Genomic DNA, 14,291 nt, shown 5'->3' with positions numbered 1-14,291 from the left:
CCTCCTCCAGCTTTCATTCCTTGACAGCAACAGCTAAGGGAGGGACGAAGAGAATTGCAGCATAGGCTGTCAAGGTACTATACACCCCTGGGCGCTCCTTAATGGCAGGGGTGCCTTTGCCAGTATTTGTAGGAATTTCAAAGCATCCTCATCACCGCTAGAGGCTCATTGAAATGCCACCCATCACCCATCATCTTCTTTAAAGGTTCTACTGGGTGTCTTAAGTGTGTGTGTCAACCATATGTCTTCCTTTGGCAAGTATTGCTCAGTAATTTATGGATTGAGTATAACATGTCTTCGTTCTTTTGTACCTAAACAGCTAAAGAAATTCCAATACACAGACTCTTCATAAGATTGCTGGTGAGTATCACATTCCACCCCCATCATATTCCACCAGATCCCCCTTCCCAAGTTGTTTGCTGCCATTTCTATGCAACCTGCTAATAGAGATCTTGAATTCAACTCAGCTTTTATCCTTTTGAATTTGATGTTTTTATTTCCAGTCAATTGGTTATCAGTACGACATGCTACTTACATTGTACAGAAACAGCCAAAATGTGGTTGGTACTAAGTACTGCTTAGAGAACAAGGTAGCATTTCCAGAAGTTTTAAAGGCTAGAGAATAGGAACTCATGAAAGAATCACTTTCTGAATTATTTGTTGTGGGTTTTCAGGTAATTTCTTCATATCCTCGCTGGGATGTCGAAAGGGGAACTTCAGTCTTGGCTCTTCTCAAGCGCCTAATTCCTGCAAATTACCCATTTCTAGCAAAAATCCTCAGAATGAAGATCCCCCCGCTGATGACATATTTAGAAGGTGAGACCCCAAAGCATGACCCAGTGAGCACACAATTTAAACAAGTCTTAATGGCATTTCAAACAACCATTGACCAATGACAAAGCCATTAAGTCTGGTGTTGGCTGCTAGCTTTTAGACCTTGTCCACTCATGTTTTTTTCACGGTTTTTATAAACTTGTATAGTGGGAGGTGATGCCAGGTACATACCAAGATAAAAAATACTGTTTTGGTCTCAAAAGCTCACATTTCTATTGTTGTCCCTGGAACTAAATGGAAATAATTTGTGTGTGGAGGTGCTCCTTGTGAAAAAGCAGAACGCCATTGTTCACAGTGAAGTTAGCCAACGGCAGAATTGGCCCATGATGTATGCGGTGGAGGGTAGAAGAGAATGTGAATGATAGGACACGTTAGACCAGCAGATGAGGAGGTCTGGCTGAAGGCTTGTATAAGTAAGCAAAAAAAGAAATAGTAACTGTCTTTCTTTGTAGCTGGCCGATGCCATACTCCAAACCGAATGAGGCAATAACAGAAACCGAGTCAGGTATCTTCTTGCAATTTCTGGGTTACTTCCGCATATAACAGAAAGGCCGTTGACACATTGGTTTGCCGAAAAAATCAGTTTAATACAAAGCTTCTGCCATGGAGCGCTTTATCTGTCAGACGCAGCCTCGATCCCATAAGAATGCGGCATCTTGATTCAGTGTTTTAAAGTACTTATGTGCCCAAAAATTCCATAAACATAGAAAAAAATATTTCTTCAGTATATCCAAGGTCAACATTATTTTAGAGCACTACCTGTTTTGGCACCTTTTCTTTTATTTCAATTGTGACTTATTGTAACAACTCAGTAGCACCAACTCTTCTAATGACTAAACTTGAAACAAAGACCCCCGGTGGCCTCAATACAGAAGAGATTTTGCACACACATTTATAAGCACCAAACGCTCTCTCTGCGTTTGTATTTGAAGTAGGTATTAATCAGGGTACATGGTAGGTTAGATTAGTCTACTCGGGCATAACATTGTTTGTGTGATGATTAAGGATGAACAGGGTATTTCACAGCAATTAATATGAAAGAAAATGTTAGAACTCTGGTACAGCCATATGTTGCAGTTAAAAGTAATGTTTTAACTGTTGCATAATTGAATCCTACTATGTGAGAAGTTCACAAGGAGGAACATTTAGAAAAGTTGGTGATATTATGTTGTTAATAAATTGATTGATACATATTTCTGTACGGTTAGACACCCTTGTTTTCTGAAAAACAAGATTTATATTGCAGCCTGTGTAGCAGATATCATGCAGAAGTGTTTTATTGTGTTTTTAAGGTAAAATTAATTGCAAATTATAATGTCACTTATGTGAATTAGTCGGGTAGTTCCTACAAATCTATAAAGGATCTCCACGTTTTAGACAACATAAACTAAGGGATTGGTGTCCAGACTGATTCCAAACACCCCCAAAGGATATGTTAGTATGTTGACCAGCTAGCTCACAGTGCCACTATAAGCCCCACAACCTTACCAAGGAGAGAATAGTTTCTGGAAACTATCAAACATGAGAACCCTGACCCCTCAGGGATCATGGAAATAGTAAAATACTTTTTGCTTGGTTACTTGTGCTCACTTTATCTCAGAGAGATGCACAGACTAAATGATTTGGGCGTTTTCAATAAGTATTTATTGAACCAGGGTCATTCTAGCATAAAATACATGTGCTGCAACAACCACGAGACAGAAACAGATATAGACGATTACAAGCACCAATAGAGTAAATAAAAAGTAGAATTCTACCATGGTGCAAAAATAGTGAATATATGCAGACATATAAATTCATGAAGGTAATAGAGCGTACTCCTACGATGCAAACCCTAACTAGATGTACCTAAGTGTACCTAGCATGTATGTTGGTGTATAGCCAAGAACCTCCTAGGAAAGAGCAAACCCAAATACCTGATGTGAGAAAGCAAAGGACCCCATCTTGGTCTCGAGTGGACAACCCACAAGTAATGTCAGACGACTGCTAACTGGAGTGTCTGCATGCAGGGACTTCAGCGTCTCGTGTCAGCATGTCAGCATAGAATCTTTTTCTCCTCCGGCTTGCCCAGCAAAGATGTGGTACTTATATACCTGAAAGGTACCATCAGGCGTTCTACCTAGATGTGCCATGGTACTGTGGGCATGTCAGCCAAGGATGACGATAGTGGTGAGCCTTATACAGAGTTATTTTGCAGAAGATTGTAATCATGCTGTGATACTAAGAATCCTCATACATAATAAATTAGCCTATTTATTTTTAGAAAACCACACAACATTTATGCAGCACCTAACTAGGTTAAAGGTCAGGACCAGAACTGTTATGTAGAGCAAGGTAGGACAAATGTAGGTAAAAGCTTGTGCAACTACCTAGGACTATATTGGGGTTCATTGGGTATTATAGCAAATTAATGTTACAAAATATTTTGGTCTTTGATATAATAAAGGAGTATTTTTCCATGTGTATGTAATTTTAGAGCACATATGCACTGTTTTACTCTGAACCACAACGGTGATCCCCTATGTGATCAAGGCTTCATCTGACAGCTGAAATGCTTATTGGCAGTAGCTCTGTAATAAACTGATTTTCTGCAAACAAGTGGTGTGGTGACCTTTCTGTTATATAAGAAAGGAAACCAGATTATATAAACCTAAAATTACAACCAGATATAAGTAGCTAAGAGTGACTTCAAGGGCACATGAACTAATGACCTTGAACTCAATTTCCAGGACAGGCTGAGACAACAAACACAATTTGCACACTTTGAATTTTGTGAATCTACTTCTGCTAGTGCTTGGTATGTAAGCACATTGCCTTTGAAATGTTGCTTGCTATTCACTTTTACTTACATATATTTCTTTTTTACCAACTACTATTTCAGCTTCCACGGAAAGAACCTTTGACTTGGCAAAGTGGAAATGCACGCTTGTTTCAGTAAGGATGAATTGCTAATGAATGTCACACATGACTCTTGTCTCTTTGTTTTCCATAGCCACTCATTCAGCGTGAATATATGCAGATATTAAATTCACCCCATCATAGTGCTGTTCTGCTATGAGGTTGCAATATTCTCACCATATCCCTATTATTTCTATGGAGTATGATCGTTACTATGACGTTGATTATGATTGGGCACAGAGGGGGAGCAGCTGTACTCGGTACATACCATTTCCCTAATATGCAATATTTACCAGAAGCATTAAAAACCTTATTGGCCCAAGTTGACACTCATAAAACTGGAAATTGCATGCTTTCGACACCTAGTCCTACATGTATCAGAGTTTATCTGCATGTTTTACCCAGGTAAATTACAGGCTCTACAGTGATCATTGCATTACTCATAAATCTGACTGTTGTTGCACAGGGCTACAAATGTAGGCCCTTACTGGTAATTGTTTCCTCCGACTCTTTTTTATCCCCCAAGATAGTCACACTAGCACAACTTCCGACTTCATTTCACATTATCAGTAAGTTCATATTCTGCAATCGGATTGGCACATGATCCATGCTCCCTATCTTCATTTGAATTGTCACTCTGTCACTGTTGTTTTGCCAGGCCATCACACTCCACTGAGCTTCTATTGTGCTCCTGAGATGCAATTTTATGTTCCTTGTGTTCAGTCTCCACCCTTGTTAACACTAAATTTACATTCTGCCCCCATGCTGGAGACCCAAAATGCATTTGCATTCTGCTTCTAAGTATGTGATATTGTTGCATATTCCCAATGTGTTTTCCGTCTGGATGGCTGCACTGTTGCTCTTTTCACAATAATTTGTGGGCAGCATGGTTTTGTTGCATGTGTTTCTGTGTAAATCACGGCCACTGTCAAGGCCTCCTGTTTCTTCTGAGCACTGATATCACACCACACTATTTAAGCATTGCTGTATGTGTTCTCTGGTTCTTCTGTCCAAATATAATTTCGTCATTACAGAGGTTGTTAGCTGAAGTTTGTTTACCCTTATCTTCTCAAAATCAGACGTCAGCCGTGGATACTGCATTTCCGTTTCTATTACTGCATTTAAGTCTCTCACTGTTTTACTTGCAGTTCCTGGGGACTATCCTAAAACAAGCCCCACACAGAGAATGGCATGTCTCTTTTATGGAAGAACTCACCGAACAGATTGACAGTTTTGCCAATCATGTGAATGAGGAGGTTAGTGCTCTCAAGGGTCAGTATTGAACCATTGGGGAAGTCAATTTAACACAAAGTCGGAGAAGGGTTGAACTGTGTATTCCATTAGTAAAGGTAATTTTTATAATATGGGTACACAGCATTGGGCTTAGCCTGTTGGGAAAATCAGGTATGGTTCTCCCACTCCTTGGAAGGACTGACCTACTAAGAAGCAGATGGAGATGAACTCCCTGAGGTAATCCTCTACACTTGAATCAATAAAAGCCACAACATTTCAGGGCTATACTCGTCTTCATGTTAGAGCCAATCCCCATTCAGGGGATGTGAGTCCATATTCATGCAAAAAGCAGTGGAGGTATTGTTCCTATCAAAAAGCAAAGAAGAAAGAAAGGCGGGCAAAGAAGGGGGAATCTTAAGGATTATTTCTTGGTGCCCTCCCACATCACTGAGGATGTAATGCTTCATAGTGGGCTTGCTTCTCATAGTTCTAGTGCTATAATGCCCTACGGGCCCCCCGAAGGGTCACTTATGGGGAGATCTTTTTATTTTTGCTGTCTGATGAGAAGTGCTTGTGTAAGGGCATTTTGAATGTGAGGGGTGGAGTAAATGTGTACAGTGAAGTAAAGGGAGACTAAAACTATCTAAGAGATACCGAACTGAACTGTAATGTGATGGTTCCCTTGGTAGGATTAAAAAAATATAATTTGGTTGGGGCTAATACAGGGGTGTGATGTACCCACGTAGACTAAATCTGTGAGTGTGGCCAGGTTTCGATGGCCTAAAAAGGTTCCACAATGATTCGTCAGGACCAAAAATATGGGGGATAGTCCGACCTCACACCTAAGACATGATATGCTGCTAAGGTATTCCTTTAGAAGAAAATACCTGGTTCAAAATGTTTAGAATTGATCATCTAACCTAGAAAATAAATGGAAAAATAAAGAAAACACTCAGTAAACAAATGTTTTGTATGTTTGGTTCAATGTATCACCAGAATCGATTTTCCAACTCACTGTATCATAGTGTCTCTAAAGGTAGACATATGCATGCTATTTTGGGGGCTGACCAGTCACCACAACGTGAAAGAAGTGAAAAACACACAAGTACATACAATATAACAGAATAAGCAAGTGAACATACATGGAACAGACAAAACAAACAAATCTGTGTTTGTGTTACTCAGCATATCATAAGTGATTGGTTGTTCTCCATTGTGAGTGACGGGTCTTCCACTTTGGATCAAATAGTTATGCCCTATAGGTCAAAAGCAGAGGGTAGTGCTCAGCTGCTGACTGTGGAAAGAGCTATGATGGTCAATAAAAAGAAATAGTAAATCAAGGGGACCCAAATGACTTAGTGTTAAAAGAAAAACAAAAAGTTTTCAAGAGAAGCAACCATACTCACATGGTTTCTGCACGGAGAGCACAAGAGACCTACCCTCCTCTGCTTGCCTGGCTCGAGACTGAGCAGAGGAGAAGGTACGGGCAATTGGAGCGATTGTCCTCAGGTGTGGTGTGGGCAGCAGCTGGAAGGAGTGATGACCTAGTGGACAGTGAGGAGAGGAGAGGAGGGGAGGGGCGAGCTTGAGCCAAAAGGAGTGAACTTCTCACATGCTGATCTAACAGAGGTATCATGCCTCAGTGGCGCCTATCTCAGAGTGTGCAGTGGTTAAAAGCTGGGCATCCCAAAGTCATCCATGGTTTTTGTAAGGTGGCGTCTAAGTAGAAAACTAAGACAGTTGAATGTTTTGTTCATCAAGGGTAATGGTAAGAGAAAAGTATAGTAAACCTAAGTACTCTTGCATATACAGTGATGGAGAGCAAATCAGGTGCACATAACTCCTAGCGATCCCTCATGGTGGAATCTAGTCATATTGGCATCTGTGTTCATGTTGGAAATCTAGGCCACCTCATGTAATAAGTAACACGAGGCGGCCAAGTGGTCTATTCCCACTGGATTAGGATGCTTGCTGAGCACTATTGGGAAATGTCAAATGAGGAGAAGAGGAAAGAGAAGAGGTAGGCTGGAGCCAATAGGTGCAAGCCCCTCATGTGCTTGTGTAGCAAAAGTATCATCCCTCCGTGGTGGACATCTTGGAGTGTGTAGCGGTCAAACGCAGGCCGACCAAAGTTGTCAATGGTATTAGTAAGGCGGCTTCTGATGGATACATCTGCCAGTGGATTACTCACCTTGTGAATATCCCCCTGCGTCAGCAACGTTCGGAAAATTCTTTGTAGCTCGCCGGCGTGGACGACGTCACAGGAATGCACGACATCCCGCGCGGCTCCGCTGACGTCACTGACTCCATAATAGGCCTACGCCGGCGTGATGACATCAGTTCCCTTTTTTCCACGTCGTCGACGCTAAGGGTTTCGGGGAACCTCTGTAGCTGTTAGTAACTTTGTTACTGTTTTTCTCTGTTTGGTGTCTTCTTGCTTCTTTGTTTCTTTCTGAAGATGTCGTCTAAGAAGACCGGGTTCAAGCCATGTGGGGAGTGCGGCAAGATGATGTCGATTACGGACCCGCACGAGGATTGTATCTGGTGCCTGAGTTTGGACCACAATGTCAAAGGCTGTTCTTCGAGTAAGAGGATCAACCCGAAGGCTCTTCGAGAGAGGGAAGCAAAACTTCTGGTGGCGCAGTTGAAAGGTAGAAAGGAGAAGAAGACTTTGAGATCGCGTTCGAGTAGGGCGAGGTCGAGGTCCCGCACGGCGTGGCCTTCGAGGTCGTCATCTGGTCATGCTTCGAGGTCAACAAAGAAGAAGCATAAGAAGTGAAGACATGGATCTCAAGATCACTCCGGTAAGGACTCGGAGTTGAGACCGATGTCGCTTAAGAGGTGGCATAGAAAAGATGAGGTGTCTCCTTCACCTGGTGTTCCAGAAGGTGAGGCTTCGCCCTTGGAGTCGCCAGTGCGTTCTCCGGCTCCGGTATCGGATCCCTTTCTGGCACCGTCCCCGGCTCGAGAGGAAGAAGAGGCTCCATTACCTGAGGAATAGATGACTCCAGTCCATCCGCCTGTGGAAGAGGAGGCGATTCTGGAACCTCCGAGAGAGCACCCTGTGGGTCCTTACCCGCCCTTCCCAGCTCCAGGTCAAGACCCTACTTTGTTTTTAAACGCAATGTATGGAGTCTACTCGAGAGCTTTGTACCCCTCTGGTGTGCCTTCGGGTCCCATGGGTTCATTGGCATATAATTTAGGAGTTCCCCACTCCTATGCTCCACTCCGCCTTGGCATTTCTCGGCGCCTCCGAGGCCGTCAACGCCGATTCCATCCTCACCGGCTCTGACTCGACCTCGTAAGCAGTGACCTGGGCTTCCAGATCCGATCTCGACGCTGGCACCGGCTCCGTCGGAGTCGGTCACAGATCCAACGGCACGACACTTGAAGGAGAGATCGAGGCAAGAAGCTTAGCTCCTTATAGAGGAGCAAAGATTTGGAGAGGCTGAGGCTGAGGCAGAAGAAGGTGAGCTTCAGGAGGACTATTTTGATGATTTGAGGGAGCTGTCCTCTGTATCTGATGCCCCTTCAAAGGACGTTGCACCATACCATGTGGTCATCAAAAAAGCTGCGGATCTTTTAAATTTGACTTTGCCTACAGCTGAATACAAGTCTAATCTTTTGACTGAGGTCCTCCAACCCCCATCTTCAGTTGTGGAACCATTGCTTCATTTAATGAGGCTTTGACTGAACCTATATTGGAGGTTTGGAACAGGCCTCTTACAGCTCCTGCAGTGCCTAAGGGTGTTGCAAGGAGGTATAGGGTAGCACCTGGTGATCCTGAGTTTCTATCCTCGCATCCTTTGCCTGAAAGTCTGGTTATACAGGCAGCCTGTTTGAAGAAGACTGTTGGTGCTTTCCCTCAAGTGCCTGGGGATAAGGAGTCCAAGAAACAGGATCAGACTGCGAAGAAGATTTTCTCTTCTGCAAGTATGGCTCTAAAATCGACCAATGCCACATGCCTCTTGGGGAGATATATACATGCCCTGATGGATTCTGTACGGCAGTTGGCTCCTAAAATTCCTGAGGACAGCAGGAAGGATTTTAATGAGGTGTTGGCCGATGCACAGGTGGTTGTACGTCAAGTGATTCAAAGTGGTCTTGACACTGCTGATTCAGTTGCTCGCATTATGGGAACTTCTGTTGCCTCTAGAAGGGCTGTCTGGCTGAAGTCATCTGACTTTTCTGCGGACGTTCAGGCAGCCTTGTTGGATTTGCCATTTGATGATGCAGCTTTGGAAAGATTTAAGGACAGTAGGGCTAATGCCAGATCTTTGGGGCTGCAGTCCAGAGGCTCTGCGACTAAGAGGTATAGAGGTTTTGGACATTCGTCCTTTCGTCCCTACCGTCAAACTCAACAGCAGCAGCAACAGCAAAATCCACTATATAAATCCTACAGGGGCAAACAAAGAGCTCGTCCTCGAGGACGTCAAGCCTCCTCCTCCTCTTCCTCCTCCTCTTCCCAACCCCCTCCACCATCAGCAAAGCAGCCTTAGATCCGCCATTCCGGATCATGCGAGTCCTGTAGGGGGTCGGCTTACCCATTTTCTACGGGATTGAGAATCGGTTACATCAGATCTTTGGGTTCTCAATCTTGAAGAGAATGGGTATGCTCTTCCCTTTCGGGAATTTCCTCCAGATTACCCTCCTTGCCAAGGATTTTGCTCAGAGGACCACCTACTTCTCCTGCAGGAGGAAGTCCTGTCACTGTTACGAAAAGGGTGCGATAGAGGTGGTTCCAGAGCAGGAAAGAAGTCAGGGATGCTACTCCTGGTATTTCATTTCCTGATTCCCAAGAAGGGTGGCAGACTTCGTCCAATCTTGGATCTTAGGATCTTGAACCTTTACCTGAAACAGGAGAAGTTCAAGATGCTCACCCTTGCTCAGGTTCTTCAGGCACTGCTGGAAGAGGACTGGATGGTGTCCATCGACTTGCAGGATGCTTATTTCCATATTCCTATCCTGAAGTTGCACAGAAAGTATCTCTGTTTCACGGTGGGATCGCAACATTCCCAGTTTGCGGTCCTTTCGTTTTGTCTTACTACTGCACCTCGAGTTTTCACCAAGGTCATGGCTATGGTGGCAGCACATCTCAGAAGGTCGGGGATACCTGTATTCCCGTATCTGGACGATTGGTTGATCAAAGCAGAATCTCCAGAGACAATGCTTCATTATTTGCAAGTCACAACTCAGTTGTTGTACAGGTTGGATTTTTCAATAAATGTACCCAAATCTCACCTGGTGCCCTCCCAGCGCAACCTGTTCATAGGTGCGGTACTAGACACAACTGTAGGTCGAGCATTCCCTCCAACTCAAAGGATTCTCGACACACAGGGAATGATTTCTTTATTTCACAATGGAGCGGTCGTTCCAGTCCTGAAGGTCCTTTGCCTGCTCAGTCTGATGGCTTCGTGCATTCTGTTGGTCAACCATGCACGCTGGCACATGAGGGCACTCCAGTGGTGTCTCTGCAGGCAGTGGTATCAACACAACGGAGATCTCAGGGAGTCAACATCAGACTTTTGCACACACCTTTCCCCTCCTGAGGCGGAAGCCGGGAGGTCTCTTGCTCTTCCTTTAATTTTAAAAAACCTTTTTGTTCTCCGCTTAATCCCTGCATTCTTTTAGTAGTGTTATGTTCTGATAAGCGCTGGGATGCCTACTGGTAACCAGGCGCTATACAAAACTCAGAATAATAATAATAATCTGTGAGGATCTCCAGAGAAGCTGCAGCGGATGTATCTTGGTGGAGCGTGGAAGGCAATCTGTCTCAAGGAAAACCTTTCCATCTACCTCCATCGGTTGCCACAGTGATAACGGATGCATCCACTCTAGGGTGGGGTGCTCATCTGGGGGATCTGGAGATCAAGGGTCTTTGGTCTGCAGAGGAAAGGTTGCTTCACATCAACCTTCTAGAGTTGCGAGCGATACGTCTAGCACTCAAGGCCTTTCTCCGTTCCCTTTGCGGGCAGTCGGTTCAAGTCCTGACGGACAACACCACCACAATGTGGTATGTCAACAAACAGGGAGGAGTGGGGTTGCAGTGTCTCTGCAGAGAGGCTCTGCGTCTCTGGTCCTGCGTTCAGGACCATCAGATTTGTCTGATGGCAAATCATCTGGCCGGAGTTCTGAAGTGCGTGCAGACAGTCTCAGTCGGCAGTTCTCGGCCGACCACGAGTGGAAGCTTCATCCAGAGGTAGTTTGTCACGTCTTTCGGACATAGGGAACTTCTCAGGTGGACTTGTTCGCCACTCACGAGAATGCTCACTGCCCGTCATTCTGCAGTCTCCAGTATACGATGCAGGGAGCTTTGGGGGACGCGTTTCAGTTGAGTTGGGGCTCACAACTCCTTTACGCATTTCCTCTGATACCCTTGATTCCTCTGGTTCTGAGGAAGATTCGCCAAGACCGGGCCCAAGTCATATTGATCGCCCCGGATTGGCCAAGAAGGGTGTGGTACACAGATCTTCTCCACCTCCCCTCGTGCCCGCCGCTCCATCTCCCTCTCAGGGCAGATCTCCTCTCTCAGATGGAGGGGCAGGTTCTACACCCCCATCTCCAGACCTTACACCTTCATGCCTGGAGATTGAATGGGGCAACCCGAATTCCTTTTCTCTCTCACATGATGTGGTGGATGTCATTCTATCAGAGAGACGTGACTCCACCATGTCTATCTATTCTTATAAAAGGTCTAGTTTTGTTTCCTGGTGTGGGGAGAAATCCATCGATCCTTTGAGGGCTCGTTTATCGGTTATACTTCAATTTGCTCTTTCTTTAGCGCAGCAAGGGTTTGCTGTTGCTACAGTCAAAGGTTATTTTTCGGCTTTGTCTGCATTTCTCTGCCTGCCGGATCAGCCGTCCTTATTTAAGTCTCCTGTTGTTTTAAGATTTCTAAAGGGCCTTATGAATAAATTTCCTCCTACTCCCTTTATTGTACCTCAATGGGACTTGAATCTGGTGCTTACTTTTCTGATGGGTTCTCCTTTCGAACCATTGCACAAGTGTCCCTTGAGACTTTAGTCTTTTAAGACGGTCTTCCTGGTTGCTATTACCTCGGCAAGGAGGGTAAGTGAGCTTCAAGCTCTTAGTTCGAAGCCCCATTCTTGACCATTCATGCTGAACGAATGGTTCTTATGACCAGGGCTGCTTTTCTGCCTAAGGTGGTAACTCCCTTCCATCTAGGACAGCCTATTACCCTTCCTACCTTCTATCCTCCCCCTCACCCTTCCAAGGAGGAGGAACGGCTTCACCGTCTGGACCCTAAGAGGGCAGTGAGCTTTTATCTTGATAGGACAAAGGACTATTGAGTGGATGACCAGTTGTTTGTTGGATTAGCTGGCCGCAGAAAAGGAAGATCTGTGCACAAGCGCACACTTTCGAGATGGATTATTCTATGCATCAAGATCTGCTACGCCCTGGCTGGTAAGGAACCTCCGGAGGGTATAAGAGCTCACTCTACTAGAGCAAAGTCATCAACATCTGCTTTGCTTAGGGCTGTTCCTGTTGAGGACATTTGTAGAGAGGCAACTTGGGCCTCCCTCCACACTTTCGCGAAGCATTACTGCTTGGATACCGAAGTGAGGAGGGACGGCCACTTTGCGCGTTCTGTCCTTCAGGACATTCTGGTATAGAGGAGTGGACACCCCCCTCCGGGAGTGGGGACTGCTGTGGGAATCTATTCACAAGGTGAGAATCCACTGGCAGATGTATCCATCAGAAGAACAAGTTACTTACCTTCGGTAACGCTTTTTCTGGTGGATACAGTATCTGCCTGTGGATTCCTCCCATGCCCACCCGCCTCCCCGTTGTCCACTCTTCTATACCTGAATTTCTGGTAATGTTTTTTTAATGTATACATGTTATCCTCAAAGGAAGTGTGTTCTTGTACATGATTTACTATGTTATATTCACACTATGTGTGCTACCGTGACTAGTTTTTACTGTGTATACTGTGTATATATCTATTGTTGTTGGTCCGTCCGTGTGCCTTAAAGGCATGGAAAAAAGGGCGGAACTGATGTCATCATGCTGGCGTAGGCCTATTATGGAGTCGGTGATGTCAGCGGAGCCGCGCGCGATGTCGTGCGTTCCTGTGACGTAGTCCACGCCGGCAAGCTACAAAGAATTTTCCGAACGTTGCTGATGCAGGGGGATATTCACAAGGTGAGGAATCCACAGGAAGATACTGTATCCACCAGAAAAAGCGTTACCGAAGGTAAGTAACTTGTTCATCTCAAACAGTAGACTAAGACAGATAAATGGTTTCTTTTTGGACGGTACCAGCTCATCGGTATCAACAGAATCATTTGTGTTACTGAAGAAGAGACCAATGCCAAGTCGCAAAATGCTTATCATAAGCACTGATTAGTGTGGTGTCTGGGACTCCGTAGCCGGGCATTCCATATGTGACATGGTGTCAATGGTGATATGGTATATCAGTTCCCATGTATGAAGAAAATGTCAATCCAGCCATAGTAATAGAGTATCTGATTTCACAGGGAACTGAAATACACCTCGCACTAGAGGATTTCATCTTTCAAACCCTTGCTGTTGGTGGAGAGGCATAAAATCTACCCTTGCTCCGTTCTGAAAAGGTTTAAAGGGCTCCATGAAATAATAGCTTCCAAAATGATCTGCCGGAGGTCATCTGGAGAGTGGTTGGAGTTGGAAAAGTGATGGCACATTTTTGTAGAGCTGTGTCTGCAGCATATGTTGCTCCAGTGCTCCATTATTCTTGGTTCTATAGTGCTCGTGGTCATTCCCGCGTAATGAAGGCCACAAAGGCAGGTGATCAGGTAAACACAGTTTTTTGTACTGCAGTTACTGTGACTTTTCTGTTTCCAGGCGAATTGGGGACCCAACCTGACCTCTTAGGAATGTTTAGTCAGTGGGCATACCCCGTAGGACCCACAGGGATAGTGCCCTGTGACAGGTGGTAAGGCCCACAAAGTATTATGCATGTGGGACTGTTGAATATGAGGTCTGGTGTTTACCAGGAGGTCCTTCAGTTTCTGGGTACACTTAAAAGTGAATCATGGCTCTGGAATCTCAAGGGGCCCAGTGCGTCATCACTCCTTCCCACGGTCGCATGCACCCCACCCAAGGACAAGCACTACAATTACCTGCACCTTAAAAGACGGGTCTTCTCCCCTGCTCAGTCTCAATCCAGATGAACAGAGGATGGTAGGTCTCCTGCGCTCTCTGCACAGAAACCACATGAGTGTGGTTGCATCTCTTGAAAACTCTCTGTTTTTCTTTTTTTTCTCACCCCAAGGCAATTTGGGTCCCCTTGACTTACTTTTTCTTTATGTTGATTATCATTG

General features: G+C 44.9%; 1 protein-coding gene across 1 annotated transcript in view; it reads left to right on the top strand.

Annotated features, from left to right (window-relative positions):
• Nucleotides 1–14,291, top strand: part of LOC147683405 (maestro heat-like repeat-containing protein family member 1) — a 150,366-nt gene that overhangs the window by 109,864 nt on the left and 26,211 nt on the right. Inside the window, exons 15-18 of the mRNA XM_086943845.1 lie at nt 320–360; nt 675–816; nt 3,716–3,768; nt 4,881–4,988. Coding sequence (XP_086799971.1) covers nt 320–360; nt 675–816; nt 3,716–3,768; nt 4,881–4,988 — 344 coding nt within the window. The remainder of the gene's footprint in view (nt 1–319; nt 361–674; nt 817–3,715; nt 3,769–4,880; nt 4,989–14,291) is intronic.

Source organism: Lissotriton vulgaris, chromosome 11, assembly GCF_964263255.1.
Source record: "Lissotriton vulgaris chromosome 11, aLisVul1.2, whole genome shotgun sequence".
Classification (NCBI taxonomy): domain Eukaryota; kingdom Metazoa; phylum Chordata; class Amphibia; order Caudata; family Salamandridae; genus Lissotriton; species Lissotriton vulgaris.
Note: the sequence above shows the minus strand (reverse complement) of the source record. Positions and strands in the feature narration are given on the sequence as shown.